This window comes from Nicotiana sylvestris, chromosome 5 (genome assembly GCF_000393655.2).
Source record: "Nicotiana sylvestris chromosome 5, ASM39365v2, whole genome shotgun sequence".
In the NCBI taxonomy this organism is placed as follows: domain Eukaryota; kingdom Viridiplantae; phylum Streptophyta; class Magnoliopsida; order Solanales; family Solanaceae; genus Nicotiana; species Nicotiana sylvestris.
In genome coordinates, this window is record NC_091061.1 from 99,152,006 (window position 1) to 99,169,867 (window position 17,862).

Consider the following 17,862-nt stretch of genomic DNA (forward strand, 5'->3'; position numbering starts at 1 on the left):
CCGGATGACGTCATATGAATTCCGTTTCTTACCAAATTTTACAGGCACAACTCAAATACCATATTAAACCTATACCGGGCTCCAAAACCAAAATACGGGCCCAAAACTATCAAATTCAAACATCGTTAGATTTCCAAAACTCTTATAATTTTAGTTAAACAATTTTCTTCAAAAATTTATTTCTCGGGCTAGGGACCTCGGAATTTAATTCCGGGCATACGTCCGAGTCCCATATTTTTTTACGGACCCTTCGGGACAGTCAAATCATGGGTCTGGGTACTTTTACCCAAAATTTGACTGAAGTCAACTTAAATTTAATTTTAAAGGCAAAATTAGCATTTTTCTCAATTTTACACATAAGGGCTTTCTGAATATACGCCCGGAATGTGCATACAAATCGAGCTAAGACAAAAGGAGTATTTTAAGGCCTCGGAATGCGGATTTGACTTTTAAAATAAGAGATGACCTTTTGGGTCATCACAAAGTCTATATTCTTTCCGGGGCTTTTTGGACTACGAATGAGAAGACTTAAGAACATATACGGGCTACTCATGCACATTCCAGATGAAAGATTGTATGGTGTGATGATTACTGGCCAACAAGAATAGGGATGGGTCATCTGCCCATAAGGACTAAACCCATCAGCTGCTAGTCCAAGCCTAATATTTTGAGGCTCAACTGCAAAGTTAGGATGGCATTGATCAAACTTTTTCCATGCCTCTCCATCACTTGGATGACTCATTACCCCAGGTTCTCAACGAGATTTTCAGTGCCATATCATATGTTTAGCGGTCTTTGCTGACATATATAACCACTGTAATCTCGAAGTAATAGAAAAGTAGCATAGTACTTTATATGGAACATCTTTTTGCCTTTCATTGCCTCCTCTCTTAGGCTTATAGCATGGTTTACCATACTTTGAACAACTTATTTTGTATTTGTTATCCTTGTAATATAGGATACAACCTGTCTCGCATATATCTATCTTTTCATATCCTAGCCCAAGTTTGGCAACCATTTGCTTAGTCCTATAGTGATCATTGGGTTTAGCATCTTCGGGTAAGATCTCCTACAGAAATAGAAAAATTTGGTTATAGCAATTGTCACTCATGTTAAACTCGAACATAATGTTCAGCAGCCTGCACACTGCTGACAGCGTAGAATGATTAACACGTCCATTAAACAACGGCTCTTCTGAAGCTTTTAGCATATCAAAAAATTCTTGAGTTTTTCGATTAGGAGGTTGTTCTTCTTCATCATCCAAATCAAATCCATCACTTTCAAAGTTGAAACTAGGACCAATTGCATCTAAGACCATAGTGCGATACGAATTTTCCGTTGTCCTCTCAGGACCTATTTCACTTTCTGTATTGGCACTAGATTGAGGCCTAGAAATTGATACAAAAGGCTCCCCATGTGATTCCCATTGATAATATTTTGGCATGAAACCATTCCTGTACAGATGTGCTTTAACAACATGAGGTTCAAGAAACCCACTAATATTTTTACATCTTGAACATGGACACCTTATACTTCCATTAGAAATGAAGTCATGTTGCATTAACGCAAACTCTACAAATTCGTGCACACCTTCTATGAACGCAGAAGTTACTCCTTTCTGACTTGGCACTAGTCTATTATACATCCAGATACAATCAACTCTAAAAGAACTCATGCTTACTAACTAACAAACAATGACAAAATACTATTTTTAGTACTCAATAATATATTAGTTAGTTAACACTCAAAGTAAATGAGATCCAAATCTTCTTATATTCTTAGTTCACCAATTTAAACAGATTGACTACACCACAAATAACTAATTGAGAAGGATTCAGAATAACCATTTAATTAAGAGAAAAAACACTTAGATTTTCTTAAAAACAAATAGTAGAAGTTGGATCTGTTTTCTATTTGACACATATTTGTAAGTGAAATTTACTATCTCACATCAATTTTGTTTGCTAATAAACCTACAAAGGTCATATATACTTCTTTTTCTTTCTAGTTATATATTTCAAGTATAAGATGGTATTAATTGCATTCTTCTTTACTTATCATGTTGCCCTCGTCTAGATTAATTTTACTTGGTTTACAATAGTAGAAATAAATCTTCATTATTTTCCTCTCAAACACAAAAATAGTTGTTTAATAAAACTATAAGGACAAAAATTTAATAATCAGCAAAAACCAACAAAACATACAAGTAGAAACAATTTAAATCACATTACTGCAAGTTCAATTTCTATATACTCCCTCCGGTCCACGATAAGTGACCAATTTACTTTTGGCACGCCTAATAAAAAAATATTAAAATTTATACAAAAATACCTAGTATGACTAAACTACCCTTAATTAAATATTCAATGTGAGGCGTAAGATAACTTTTTAGGGATATGTATATAAGGGTAATTTTGTAAAAATAAATTGAATTCTTTCTTGATTATATAAATGGACACTTATTTTGGACTAAAATAAAAAGGCAAATTAGTCACTTATTGTGGACCGAAGGGAGTATAAGATAGAAACATAAATCATTGGGGGAATTTCTCTTTCTTAGTTTCATAGTTATGTAAAATTAAACAATAACAAGAGTTCCTGGTGCGAGAAAGGTACTGATGAACACTCACAATAAATTAAACACTCACAAAAGACCTCTTTGCACAGATGCTTTAGGTATAGAAGAAATTCTTACCTTCACGGAAGCTTACAAGAGACATCGATAATCAGAGTTCTTCCTTCACCAAAATGGAAGATCATCGTTGAGGGTTTAGAGGGATGAAGAGACGTGGAAGAGCGCGGGGGCTTTTAGCGATTTTAAGGAGTTGAGATACAATAGTCCAATTAAAATAAGATTACTAAGTATTTTAACTTTTAGGCATTAACTTCATAATTTTAAGAAAAAAAAGTTGCCTTTAAGGATTTCAATCAAAAGCCCTATAACGGATCATTAAGGATTTCAATCAAAAGTCCAATCATGGATATAAAACTCTTATTACCACTATTATTACTATTATTAGTATTAATAATAATAATAATAATAATAATAATAATAATAATAATAATAATAATAATTTGCTAGATACTAGCTTGGGTTAATCCCTAGCTAAACAACTAAATTTGCAAAAACAATTGGCACCATATTAGAATTTCCGGCTAAACATTAGCAATAGACTTAGCAAGGAAATGTCTGTAACTACTTTTTAGCTAGGGATTAGCCATGGAGTGTCATCCTAGTTAAAAGACAATCATTCGGCAAAATTATTAGCGCCGAAATAGGATTCCCGCTAAAATTTGGTTATATATTAGCTAAGTAGTGTTTCCTAGCTAGCACATTGGTAGGGATGCGCTACGGATTGTGTCCCTGGCTAAACTATGATCTTTTGAAAAAATAAATTTAGCTGCATATTAGAATTTCCACTAAAAATTAGCTATAAATTTGGCTGGGAAAAATCAATAGCTATCATTTTGCAAGGAATAGTCCCTAGCTAATTCCTAGCTATTTTGTGACTAAATTTTTAATCGAAAAAATTGCAAGGAAATAGGACTTCTCTAGCTACATCCCTAGCTAAATGTCACGTCCTTAGTAATTAACTAAGTACACGTGTGGCACTTGACAACTCGCTCACGATCTTGCACAACTTGCTTATGTTCTTGCTATGCCAAGTCAACCTTGCTACACTCAAGATCGCTAAGGGAATGCTAGAAAGAACACAAGAGAATTGCTAAAGGAAGTTTTGTATTAGAGATAATTTGAATTATTTGCTTGATGAATTACAAATGAATGTGCCCCTTTATATACTAGTCTCCTATGGGCTAGTGTGTAAATAATAATTATTACACAAGTCCTTAATATTTACAAGATAAGGGCTTTCTCTAGAATTATTTACAAGCCTAGAGGATTCCAAGGACTTTCCAGCAAATCCATAAGGATTTAGGATTTTCCTAAGGAAATGTCCATACTTCTCTAGAATCTTCTCACAAATGCTAGCCTTCTTCTTATGTAAGCTTCCACATGGAATTAATATATGCCAAATGAAGCCTATATGGCATGATGACATGGTGAGTCATCACACTCTCCCCCACCTAATATTGCGACGACCGCGACGCAATGCTGCTGCATAAACTCTCGGATCTCATCTTTGAATTGTCATAAGTCTTCATATCATTCCTATGTAGTCTCTTCAGGTGATTTCCCCTTCCAATGAACGAGGAACATAGCGGTGGCTTTTGCCCTTGTTTTCGCCTAGCCTGGTAATCCATAATAGCCTTAATCTCCCAATCATGCAAAGCGGTGATAGTCATAGGCGCTCGACTTGATTGGCCCCTGCTCGGATCATCCTTATCTTCATGATATGGCTTAAGCATGTTGGCATGGAAGACAGGGTAGATCTTAAGATACGATGGCATGTCAAACTTGTATGAGATCTTGCCTACCTTGGCGACGATCTTAAATGGCCCCTCATACTTGCGAATCAGATTCGGATGCATGCCCCGTAGTGCCTTGAACTGTCTTGGATTAAACTTTACCATGACCATGTCCCCAACTCTATAGTATGTGGGACTGTGCTTACGGTCCGCAAACTTCTTCATCTTCTTAGCTGTTCTATCCAAGTAGGACTTAGCAGTGTCAAGATGCTCCTCCCATCCTTTGGCCATATGATAAGCCCCCAAACTCTTTCCCTCGAATGCAGCTTGTAATGAATATGGATTTTGTGGTTGTTGGACTGTGGCTAGATCAAATGGTGTTCGCCCCGTGGACTCACTCTGCTACAAGTTATAAGAGAATTGGGCGATGTCTAGGAGCCCTGCCCAATCTTTCTGATGCACGCTTACATAATGCCTCAAGTAGCATTCTAGTAAGGCATTGACCCGTTCCGTTTGTACATCCGTCTGTGGGAAACAAGTGGAAAAATGTTGTTCCATGCCAAGTATTTCGAATAACTCTCTCCAAAAATTTCCAATAAAACGGGGGTCTCGATCGCTGATAATATGCCTTGGTAAGCCCCAATACTTCATCATATTCTTAAAGAATAGCTTGGTGGCTTCCTTGGTAGTGCAACCTGGTGAGGCGGGCATGAAGGTGGCATATTTGGAAAATCTATCCACGACCACCATAATAGTATCATAATCGTCGGACTTCGGTAGGCAAGTGATAAAGTCTATAGTCACGCTCTCACATGGATGCTCTGCAATTGGTAGTGGCTCCAAAAGTCCTCCGGGTTGTTGTTGCTTAACCTTGTCCTGTTGACAGACAAGACAAGTCTGCACATAACACTCTATGTCATCTCGCATGCGTGGCCAATAGTAGACTAACTCAACCAAGGCCCTAGTGCAACGTTAGCCTGGATGACCAGCCCATATTGTGTCATGACTCTCCCTTATGATACGCCGTCTAATGTATCCAAACTTAGGCACGTAGACCCACCGATCTGTGGTAAGAAGTAGGCCGTCTTCAACCCAAAGGTCTCGTATTGCCCTGGTTGGCTAACTCGATAAGTTGTTTGGCTGTTGGATCATGTTACATGCCTTCTTTTATAGCCTCACGAATGTCCCATCATGTTGAAGTGATTGAATCAAGCTCGACTTTCTGTCTCAAGGCATTGACTACAATGCTACATTTGCTAGACTTGTACTCCAGCACATAATCAAACTCGGCTAAGAAATCCTGCCACCTAGCCTATTTTGGTGTGAGCTTCTTCTGCATCTAAAAGTATCTAGTAGACACATTATCGGTCTTGACCAAGAACCTCGACCCGAGCAGATAATGTCACCATGTACAAAGGTAATGCACAATGGTAGTCATATCCTTCTCTTGCATCATGTACCGCCGCTTCGTCTCATTGAACTTGCGGCTCTCAAACGCTATAAGATGCTTATCCTACACCAGGACACCCCTAATGGCGAAGTCTCAGGCATCTGTGTGCACCTCAAATGTCTTGGGAAAGTCAGGTAATGCCAAGACTGGCTCCTCTATTACAGCTGCCTTAAGGCCTTCAAATGTCGTGTAACAATGCTCCGTCCAAACCCATGGCTTGTTCTTCTTTAGCAACTTAGTCAATGGTGCCGCCTTGGTTGAGTAGCCACTAATGAACCGACGATAGTAGTTAATAAGGCCAAGGAAGTATCTCAACTCAATAACCTTTGTAGGTGCCTCCCACTCTTGGATAGCACGTACCTTAACCTCGTCCATGCGTAGCTCGCCATTGCTAATGACATGGCCCAAGAAGTGCACCTTTGATTGTGCAAACTCACATTTCTCCCTCTTGATGTATAAATCGTTCTCCCGTAAGACCTGGTACACATTTCTTAAGTTCTCTATATGCTCTTCCAAGGTGTTTTTGTAGATGATTATGTCGTCTAGGTAGACTACCACGAACTGATCAAGGTAGGGATGGAAAATCTTGTTCATAAGGGTGCAAAATGTGGTCGGTGCATTGGTTAAGCCGAAAGGCATCACCAACCACTCTAAGGCTCCATATCTCGTCACACATGCTGTCTTTGGCTCATCCCCTTCTGCAAAGATCCACCTTGGTAAAGTACTTGGCTTACCCAAGTCTATCAAACAAGTCAGCAATGAGCGGGATCGGGTAGTTATTCTTCACTATGACCTTATTAAGTGCTCGATAGTCTATGCACAAACACAATGATCCATCCTTCTTCTTCTGGAACAATACTGGTATGCCAAAAGGTGCCTCTTATAGGTGAATGTGACCAGCATCTAGCAGCTCTTTCAATTGTTTCCTGAGCACCTTATTATGCTTGGTAGTCTATACACAAACGCAATGATCCATACTTCTTATCCTGGAACAATACTGGTGCGCCAAAAGGTGCCTTTAATGGGCGAATGTGACCAGCATCTAGTAGCTCTTTCAATTGTTTCCTGAGCTCCTCTATCTCGGGCGGTGTCATACGATATGGGGCAAATATGGGTGGCTTAGCCCCTGGCTCCAACTCAATCTTGTGATCTACCTCTCGCGTAGGCGGCAAGTTCTTAGGCAACTCCTCGGGCATGACATCTTTGTTTTCCTCAAGCAACTTCTCTATGCAAGGTGACACTATCTCTTGAAAATTCTTGTCTTCCTCTAGACTTGAAATGGTTGCCACGAATGTCGGCTCCCCCTTCTTGATCCCCTTGACAACCTGCATAGCTGAGAGTTGTGCTTGGATCTGTTCGTGTGGCATAGTCACTGTAGGTACCATGAAAGCTCCTTCTCGCTCCATAACCAAGAGACATTGGAGGTAGGGGTCAATCAAAATATGACAATGTCTAAAGAACTCTTGCCCCAGTATGATGTCAAAGATATCTATAGAGGTTACGGTAAAGTTTGTCGTTTCTTTCCAAGTTCCCAATTTGACACCAACTCCATTAGCTACCCCACGAGCATTTTGTACCTTGGCATTCATGGTCTTGACATGAGAGTTGGTTGGAGCAAGCTTCAATTCTAGTCTCTTTGCGGCAGCCTCAGTCATGAAATTATGAGTTGCTCCAATATCCACCATTGCACGAGCGGTCTTGTTGTTAATGGTGAGATCCACGTACTAATTGCCATTTTTGGTAGGTTGGATAGCTTGTTTCATGACAGTACCACATAGTCCGATCATACCCAATTGTGCAGTTCTTGGACTCTCTCCTTGTGGCTTCTCCTTCAGTTCACAGACCATGGCATTGAGGCTCTTGAGGTTAGGACAATTCCTGAAGCCATGTGGCCCTCCGCATATAGCATCCCTTCTTCTCGGCCTGCTCCTTCTTCTCGGCGTAGCCCTGACGGCCACTCGACTTTTTGGAATCTTGAGTCTTCGAGTATTTGATACGCTTAAATTACACTTTAATTAAATAGTGTAAGGCGTTCAATGTCAAATATAGTAACCCAACAAGGTTAGGGTCGAATCCCACATGGAATAGGCGTAAAAAGGTTACTCGAGTAGTGTGCTACTTGACTTAGGTTGTAATTCTATTCTGTTAATGTAACAAGCGAATGATATGATTGTGAATTGAATAAATAACTAATTGTGACTTTGCGAATGTAAATTATTTGATTAAGGAAACCAAGGTTGTGTCCCCATTAATGGAATGTAATGCTATCGGTGTTAATATGATATATTTCTAATGGAAGGTTCTTTGATATGCAAATGATTTCTAAATGACTATCCAATACTTTCCAATAGTTGAGTAGTATTTCCCTTTATGATTTTTCCAAATATAAAAGAGTTGCAAATTAAGAACAATAAATTTATGCCAAGTAGAACCCACTTATTCCTAAGCGATTCTATTAAACAAGAGGTAATGTCTTGAGTTCTTGATATTCAATTCTACTAAACCCTAACTCACTTTTCCAAGTAACGAAAGAGTAAACTGGAATAGATTAATGTTTGCAACCACCAACCATAAATAAAGAACAAGAATTGAATAAATATCAACCAACCATTATATATATATATATATATATATATATATATATATATATATTCAATGTTAAACACCCATTAACCCATCTAGGGTCCACAACCTTAGTATTTAAAACTAGCTACTCATACTAAAATACAAGAACAAAGTATTTAATAAAGCCATAAAGCTTACAAAAGTGCAAGATTCCTTCTTCACAAACCTCCAAATAAATGGAGTATTCAATGCTCTCTAAGTAGGACCTTCTTTCAAACTTGAATACCCCATAAAAACCCTAGTTATTCTCTTTATAGTGGACTAAAAGTCGTAGTCAAAATCGGACAAAAATACCCCTTCAGACAGCATATGTGATCGCATACTGGTCACATACCAGTTATGTGGACCGCATATTGAGCACTCCGTCGCACACTTGTTGAATCCCTGATCTAGCTTAAGTCGTATAATGGTTATGCGGTCCGTATATGTGTTATGCGACCACATATACCATCGTATATCATGCTGAGGGTTGCATTCTATGGTGGTTATGCAACCATTATGCGGCTCACATATGTGTTATGCGACACCCATAATGGACCGCATATTTGCTTCTTAAGTTGGCCCAAAAGATTGTCTCTATTTGCAATCAGCAGGTAGATTATGCGGTTCGCATATGAGTTATGCAACCACATACTTGCAGCATATCCGTCTTTTTGTGACTTTTTGATTTCTTTTCCATGTTTTCGGGTATTCAAGCTCGTGCACTACAAAATAACCAAACTTGATCAGAATTAACTACAAATGCATTAAAAGACAAGTTAAAATCTAAGCAATTGGTACCAATTGTGCCGAAATTCCACGGCACATCAACACCCCCAACTTAAACTCTTGTTTGCCCTCAAGCAACTAAAACAAAACTATCCTAAACATACTACTTTTATTTCCAACAATCCACAAAACAGTAGTGACTATAGATGGTTTTGGCTGACAACTAACAAGCATGTGAACCCATTTATTTACCCTTCCTAGAAAACAACTTATCATTCAATCATTCGACTAATCAATTCGTAACCTTAGAGCCTCGACCAAAATGACAAAATGCTATTCACAGTGAAGTGAACTTGTGTTCTACTTCAAGAACCTATCTTTTGCTAAGTCTTACAATTCATGCGCACTCACAACAAAGAAAATCCCCACTCACATATATATACAGGGGATGCAATCAAAACACTCTAACACTCGGAACGAAAGCTACATGTTATAAGTATCAGTCCATATGCTTGACCTTATTTTAACTTTGTTGCTATCTCAGGAATGATTGACCGTATATCACTAAGGACTTTTCACGGGTTATAATATAGGCTTCAAGACAGGTTGGATGACTATTTAGGAATGTAGTGGTTATACCCTCCTTGAACTCTACATATATTATGCTCTTTTACTACATAACCTTTATTTCCCTCGGGTTACCGACCTAGAACCACCTCAAAGTATTTCTTCAAGTTTTGACAATACTCCTCTCTTTTTCTCTTATGTTCTTTTCTTTTCTTTTTCTTTTTATTTTCTCTTTTTTTGGAGCTTGCATTTCATTATCTACACAACTTTGAGGTTATTGCTTCTTTTCTTTTTTATTTTTTTTATATACACAGAGTAGCAAAACTTGCCAATTTCCACTTTATAACTGTACCCCCAACTTAGGCTCTAAGCCTCAATCTCATATGTTCAAGGAGGGATGAGTTCAAAAGAAGGAATTACTTCACAGAAAGGGTAAAGGTTTGTAATGTGGTAGCCAATGAAAGGTTACAGGCTCAAAGGGAGTAACTAGTGTAATTTATGTACTAGGGAGGTCAATTTAGGCAAAACTAGCTAGTAATCACTAGGAGAGCCTAAGATCATTTCAATATCCAATCATTAACCTGAGAGTCACACTAAGAAACCAACCAGGCAAGTTCTAGACATCACAAGTTAGACATGTGCATTATTCATACAAATCCTCACTCACTCACAACGCATGAACTGTTCAATTCAACATAGTTTCAGCCCTCAAGTAACACAAAACAACTTAACACTTTCATCTTCAACACATGTAGGATTCTGAATAAGCATAAAGTCAAAGAGCGAGCCTCAAATTCACAAGAATGATTATATTTTTTTTTTGTTTTTTTAGATTCAAAAGAAGGAAGGGTATCATATATTTACAACACTTAGCACATGCATGGAGCTACACAGTCAACACTAACTAAGTCAAAACATTTCATGCTACTTCCATGGTTCTACTATTACACCTTTGGAAAAGAACCTGACGAAGAAAAACCAAAGGGAATTCATTGCTAAACTACAATAGTTTTATATATACAAACATCGGTACAAGAGTTTTATATACACACATGGGATACAAGAGTTATATATATACACATGGGGTACAACAAAATACTACAAAACATGGTACACGATTATGATCATAACTACCGTACCCTCAACCAAAGATCATGCGTTGTCCCCAATGCAAAAATAAAGCAAAAAGAGAGCTCAGGGCTTCCTGGGGCGCACTAGGCGCTCAGGGAAGCTAAAGGATCTGGGACCTCTGTGGGAGCAGATGCAGATAGTGACACTATAGCTGGTGAAGCCTCGGACTGAGCAGTATCCGCCATGGCTGGAGCAAGAGGCTCCAGCTGCTGTGAAGGTAAAGTAGGTAGCTCTACCTACTGTGAAGCTGGAGTTGGGGCCTGGGAGTTGCTAGCCTTGCCCTGTGATGGCTGAGTGATCGATGGATATGCCTTGCCGACTATATCTTCTAGCGAATGTTTAATGGTTATCTGCACAGCTGCTTCTTCTTCTCCATCTACCCTTGTATAGACAACAACCTATTTACCTTTGTCTTGCTGACCCTCAGTGTCCTCACCCAGTGCTTCTTCATCCGTCTCCTCATCTCCTGACCCCACCTCATCGGACTCCTCAGTATCTCCAGATTCCTCATCTGAAGGAACATCAATATGAGCAAGATGAGACTGAGACTTGGAGGCCTCAACATGTTGTGCCTCTAGGGTTGTCATCAATGTTGTAAGTCAATATCAATGCCTGAGACAGATGTGTCAGCACCCTGCTCTTCGAAGTCAAACTCTTGCAACAACAGGACCCACCGAATCAACCTAGGTTTTGCATCCTTCTTTACCATAAGATAGCAAAGAGCAGCATGGTCTGTGTACACTATCACCTTGGATCCCAACAAATAAGCCCGGAATATCTCAATGGCATAGACAATGGCAAGAAGTTCTTGCTCAATCACCGTATAATTCATTTGCACGCCATTGAGTGTCTTGCTTGCATAATAGACCAGGTAAAGAACCTTGTTATGATGTTGGCCAAGCACTGCCCAGATAGCTATACCACTGGTGTCACACATAAGTTCGAATGGAATAGGCCAATCGGGTGTGACAATAATAGGTGTCATAGTGAGCTTTTGTTTCAATTCCTCAAAGGCTTCAAGGCATTTCTCGTCAAACACAAATTTTACATCTTTGTCAAGGAGTTTGCACATGGGATTTGCAATTTTAGAAAAGTCCTTGATGAAACGCCTAAAGAAGCCAGCATGCCCCAAAAAAATTCGGACACCTTTAACTGAAGTAGGTGGAGGAAGCTTGGAAATGATCTCGATCTTTGCCCGATCAACCTCTATGCCTTGTTTGGAAATTTTGTGGCCCAAAACAATGCCCTCGTCCACCATGACGTGGCATTCTCCCAATTTAGCACAAGGTTTGTTTCTTCACATCTCTTAAGCACTTGTCTAAGGTTGTCTAGACAATGCTCCAAAGAATCACCTACGACCGAGAAATCGTCCATGAATACCTCTAAGAAATCCTCCACAATATCGGAGAATATTGACATAATACACCTTTGGAAAGTATTCGAAGCGTTGCATAGCCCAAATGACATCCGGCCAAATGCAAACGTCCCATATGGACAAGTGAATGTTGTATTTTCCTGATCTTCTAATCCAATATTTATTTGGTTGTAGCCGGAGTATCCATCCAAGAAGCAGTAGAATAACCTTCCCACTAGCCGATCAAGCATTTGATCAATAAAAGGCAAAGGGAAATGGTCCTTGCACGTAGAACTATTTAGCTTCTTGTAATCCATACACACCCTCCATCCGGTCACCGTTCTTGTTGGGATGAGCTCATTTTTATCATTTTCAATCACAGTCATGCCTCCCTTTTTCGGCACAGATTGTACTGAACTTACCCAAGAACTATCGGCAATGGGGTAGACTACTCCAGCATTCAACCACTTGATGATTTCTTTCTTTACCACCTCCTGCATGGAAGGGTCCACCTTCGTTGATGCTCCACACTTGGTGTACTCTTATTCTCCAATCGAATCTTGTGTTTGTAAATTCCGACAGGAATCCCTCAGATGTCTGCAATTGTCCACCCAATAGCTTGCCTATGCTCCTTCAAGACATTCAACAATTGTTCTACCTGCACATCATTCAATAAAGAAGACACAATTACTGGTAGAGTATCATTTGACCCAAGAAATTTATACCTCAAGTGTGGTGGAAGTGGTTTGAGCTCTAGTTGTGGTGGCTCAATAATAGAAGGCTTTGCTGAAGGAGTGGCTCTATTCTCCAAGTCGAAGAGAGCTTCTTCGGAGCATAAGTGTAGGACCCAAGCCCTTCCAATGCATTGACTAATTCCATATACCCCTCCATATCTTCACCGTTGAAGTTTACCAAAATAGCCGCCAACGCCTCACCGAGGCATTGTTATTCCATATTTATTTCAACCGCATCTTCCACTTTATCAACAACATCAATCACCGAGATGCTTTCATACTCATGTGGTAGTTACATACCCTTGCTTGCTTGGAATGTAACCTCTTCATCATTTACATGGAATTTGATCTCATTCCGTTCCGAATCCATTAGTGCTCTTCATGTGGCAAGGAATGGTCTCCCCAAGATGATAGGGATCTCTTTGTCAACTGCACAATCAAGTATTAAGAAATCGGAGGGTAGATGGAACTCTCCCACTTTCACAATCACATCATCGACAATTCCCACCGGTCTCTTTATGGAACGATCGGCCATTTGCAACCTCATACTTGTGGGCCTCGGCATACCTAACCTCGCTTTCTTGTAAATAGCAAGAGGCATTAAGTTAATGCTAGCTCCATTATCACAAAGCGCTCTTGCAAAATCATATGCCCCAATAGTACATGGAATGGTGAAAGCTCCCGGGTCTTCTTTCTTTTGAACGGTGGTTGTTGCAATGATGGAACTAACCCCGTGAGTCACATTCACTACTTCATTTTTGGTGGTTCTCTTCTTGGTAATCAAGTCTTTTAAATACTTAGCAAAACCCGGCATCTCTTGAAATGCTTCCACAAATGGAATATTCACCTATAACTGCTTGAGAATGTCATGGAACATTTCGAGTTTTCTATCATCAACCTTCCTAGCATGTCTTTGAGGAAAAGGAGGAGGAGGTCTAGAAATAGGTGGTAGACCTTTTGGTGTCTCTTTTACCTTTTCCTTTACCTCTTCCCGATTCACTTCTTGAACTTTCAACTCTTCCGGAACCTTTTCAACTTCAACAACACTTGGCTATTCAACCTCAACCTCTTGTTCGGACTCTTCTACTTCAACTACTTGTTCGTTCTCTCCTTGAAGTACCTTCCCACTCCGAATAGTAATTGCCATGAAATGAGAAGTTGGACCACTCCCACTACCCTTTGGGTTCACAATTGTGTCACTTGGAAGTGTCCCTTTTTGCTTCGGATTTTGTTCTCTAGAAAGATCTCTCATTTGCATCTCTAATTTTTGAATGGATGCGGTATGCGAACCAACAAGCTCGGTCATATTCCTCATAGAAGTGTCGGACCTCTCTTGATTTTGCAATGCCCGTTCAAGCATGCTTTCCAACTTGGAATCACTTGAAGAACCTTGATTTGAATATTGACCCTTTGGTGGAACATAAGGGTTTGAACTCCGATTTGAGAAGTTGTTGTTGTTATTATTCCAATTTCCTTGATTTAAGCTACCTTGGTCATTTCGCCATTGTTGGTTGCCTTGCCCTCGCGGGTTAGGCCTCCATTGATTTTGTTGTCCTTGACTTTGGTATTGTTGCCTTTGATATCCTCCTTGAGAGTTTTTGACATAGTTGGCTTCCTCATAATCTTCACTTGATGATGGTTGAACATCTTCCACCACATTTACCTTCTTCGTTTGGCTTTCACTGAACATTTTTGTCAACACATTGACATTGGTGGCAAGCCCTGCAATTACTTGATCTCTTTCTTGGTTCTCCTTAATCATGTTGGTCAAGGAGGGAGAACCATATGCAATTCCACTTGTGGTGTCCTCTAAGTGCCAAGCTTGATTTTTTTTTGCCATTTTGTCAAGGATTTGTGTGATCCTTGCGAATGTCTTATCCATAAAAAATCCATCAACTAGCATTCTTGGCTATAGATTGGTTCATAACATCTAAACCCATGTAGAATTTCTCCAATAAGATAGAATTTGGAAAACCGTGATTGGGAGACCTCAAACAAATATAACTTGAATCGATCCCATTCCTCATGTAGATGTTCTCTTGGTACTTGCTTGAAAAAGAAAATTTTATCCTGGAGCTCAGATTTCTTACTTTGCGAGAACCATTTAGCTAAGAATGCTCGGACAAGTTCAGGCCAAGAATGAATGGAATTTGGTGGCATATTTTGAAGCCATTTTCTTGCGTCCCCAGCTAGTGAGTACTTGAACACCCACAACCTTAGGTCATCATCTGAGACATTGTTCTTCTTATGCATCGCACACACACCCAAGAAGCTTCTAAGATGTTGTGTCAGTTCATCATTAGTGGAATTCCTGAAAAACCCCTCCGCTTTTAGCATTAGGATTAAGCCATGTTCCACCTGGAAAGTTGCAGCACCAACAACCGGAGGTACAATGGCATTTGTATCCTCAATGTACTAATCTATGTTCGCAAAAGGATTTTTTTCCATTTCTTCCTCATATTCGACCATGTCTTCCTATCAACTCCAAGCAAAAAAAGCAAAGTGTAATGGAATAGAATAAGACATAAAGTAAAGCACACACTAATTAGTAATTTCAAAACCGCATTCCCCGGCAGCGGCGACAAACTTTGATATGTTCAAATTACACTTTAATTAAATTATGTAAGGCGGTCAGTGTCAAATATAGTAACCCAACAAGGTTGGGGTTGAATCCCACATGGAATAGGCGTAAAAAGGTTACTTGAGTAGTGTGCTACTTTACTTAGGTCATAATTCTATTTCGTTAATATAACAAGCGAATGATATGATTGTGAATTGAATAGATAACTAATTGTAACTTTGAGAATGTAAATGATTTGATTATGGAAACCAGGGTTGTGTCCCCATTAATGGAATGGAATGTTTTCGGTGTTAATATGATATATTTTAATGGAAGGTTCTTTGATATGAAAATGATTTCTAAATGACTACCCAATACTTTCCAATAGTTGAGTAGTATTTCCCTTTATGATTTTTTCAAATATAAAAGAGTTGCAAATAAAGAATAATCAATTTATGCCAAATAGAACCCACTTATTCCTAAGTGATTCTATTAAACAAGAGTTAACGTCTTGAGTTCTTGATATTCAATTCTACCAAACCCTAACTCACTTTTCCAAGTAAAGAAAGAGTAAAATGGAATAGATTAATGTTTGCAACCACCAACCATAAATAAAGAACAAGAATTGAATAAATATCAACCAATCATTATATATATATATATTCAATGTTAAACACTCGTTAGCATTACACTCATCTAGGGTCCACAACCTTAGTATTTAAAACTAGCTACTCATACTAAAATACAAGAACAAAGTATTTAATAAAGCCATAAAGCTTACAAGACTCTTTCTTCACAAACCTCCAAATAAATAGAGTATTTAATACTCTCTAAGTAGGACCTTCTTTCAGACTTGAATACCCCACAAAAAGGCTTGTTATTCTTTTTATAGTGGACCAAAAGTCGTAGTTAAAATCGGACAAAAATATCCTTTCAGACAGCTTATGCGACCGCATACTGGTCGTATACCATTTATGCGGACCGCATATTGAGCACTCCGTCGCAGACTTGCTGAATCTCAGATCTGACTTCAGTCGCATAATGGTTATGCAGTCCGCATATGTGTTATGCGACCGCATATACCATCTTATATCATGTTGTGGGCTGCCTTCTATGGTGGTTATGCGACCATTATGCGGCTCGCATATGTGCTATGTGACCGCATAATGGACCGCATATTTGCTTCTTCAGTTGACCCAAAAGACTGTCTCTATTTGCGATCAGCAGGTAGATTGTGCGGTCCGCATATGAGTTATGCGACTGCATGCTAGCAACATATCTGTCTTTTTGTGACTTTTTGACTTCTTTTCCATGTTTTTGGGTATTCAATCTCGTGCACTACAAAACAACCAAACTTGATCAGAATTAACTTCAAATACATTAAAAGACAAGTTAAATCTAAGCAATTGGTACCAATTATGCCAAAATTTCATGGCACATCAGTCTCCCCTACCTTTGCCACAGTCTCCCCTACCTTTAACATAGCTAACCTTTAACTCCTTGCCTTTGTCTTTGTCGTGCTTGTCATGCCTGAAATCCATCAATGATTCAACCTCCACTATGGCTTGGTCTATATCCGCGACTTGCCGACGTTGTAACTTTTGTTTAGCCCAATTTTGCAACCCGTCCATGAAGTGGAACAACAAGTCGTCATTGGTTAGGTTGGGAATTTGAAGCATAAGGGTAGTGAAGTGCTTGACATAGTCATGTATGCTCCCCGTTTGTTTCAACTCCCTAAGCTTGCGCCTTTCCTCGTACAAGACATTATTTGGAAAGAACGGTCACTTGAACTCGGCTTTGAACTGATCCCACGTGCTAATAGTACATAGACCTTTATCTACGTTGGCTATCTTCCTTCTCCACCATAGCATGGCAGTCTCTGAGAGGTACACCACGGTAGTGTTGATCTTGGCCTTGTCGTCCTTCACTTTTCCGTGCCTGAAGTAGTTCTCCAAGTGCCAAATGAAGTTCTCCACTTCTTGTGCATCATGAACAACTTTTAACACTAGGCGTTTAGGAGCCTCGATCTTGGCCTCCCTAATTACTACAACATTTCTAGCTGCCTCGGTCACACCAACATTGACATGCTCCTCGAGTGACTCTATCTTTGCCTTCATACCATCGATAGTACTCAAAGCCTCCATGAGTCTGCACTCTAAGGCAATGATGGTTTGCTTTAGTTCCATCTCAGTCTGTGTACGTCCCTCCAAGTCATTTCGGATACTCTCAATTCCTTTAAGAGTGTGCCCCTCAAGAACGCTAAGGGTGCCTTCCATCCTCCCCAAGCGTTGGCCAAAGATCTCCACATCGTCCATCTCTGCATTCATCTTCATCGCCAACTCTTTGCCGAGCGAGACGTCCTCAC

The 17,862-nt window shown here is 39.5% G+C and overlaps 2 protein-coding genes across 2 annotated transcripts; both read right to left on the reverse strand.

Annotated features, from left to right (window-relative positions):
• Window positions 1–6,756: 6,756 nt before the first annotated feature.
• LOC138869031 (uncharacterized) lies at window positions 6,757–7,503 on the reverse strand. Its single transcript, XM_070146618.1, has one exon. The coding sequence runs from the start codon at window positions 7,501–7,503 to the stop codon at window positions 6,757–6,759; it is 747 nt and encodes a 248-aa protein (XP_070002719.1).
• A 5,813-nt stretch (window positions 7,504–13,316) lies between these two features.
• On the reverse strand, window positions 13,317–13,751 carry LOC138869032 (uncharacterized). The gene has a single exon (XM_070146620.1). It carries the CDS (start codon window positions 13,749–13,751, stop codon window positions 13,317–13,319), a length of 435 nt encoding a protein of 144 aa, XP_070002721.1.
• Window positions 13,752–17,862: the final 4,111 nt, after the last annotated feature.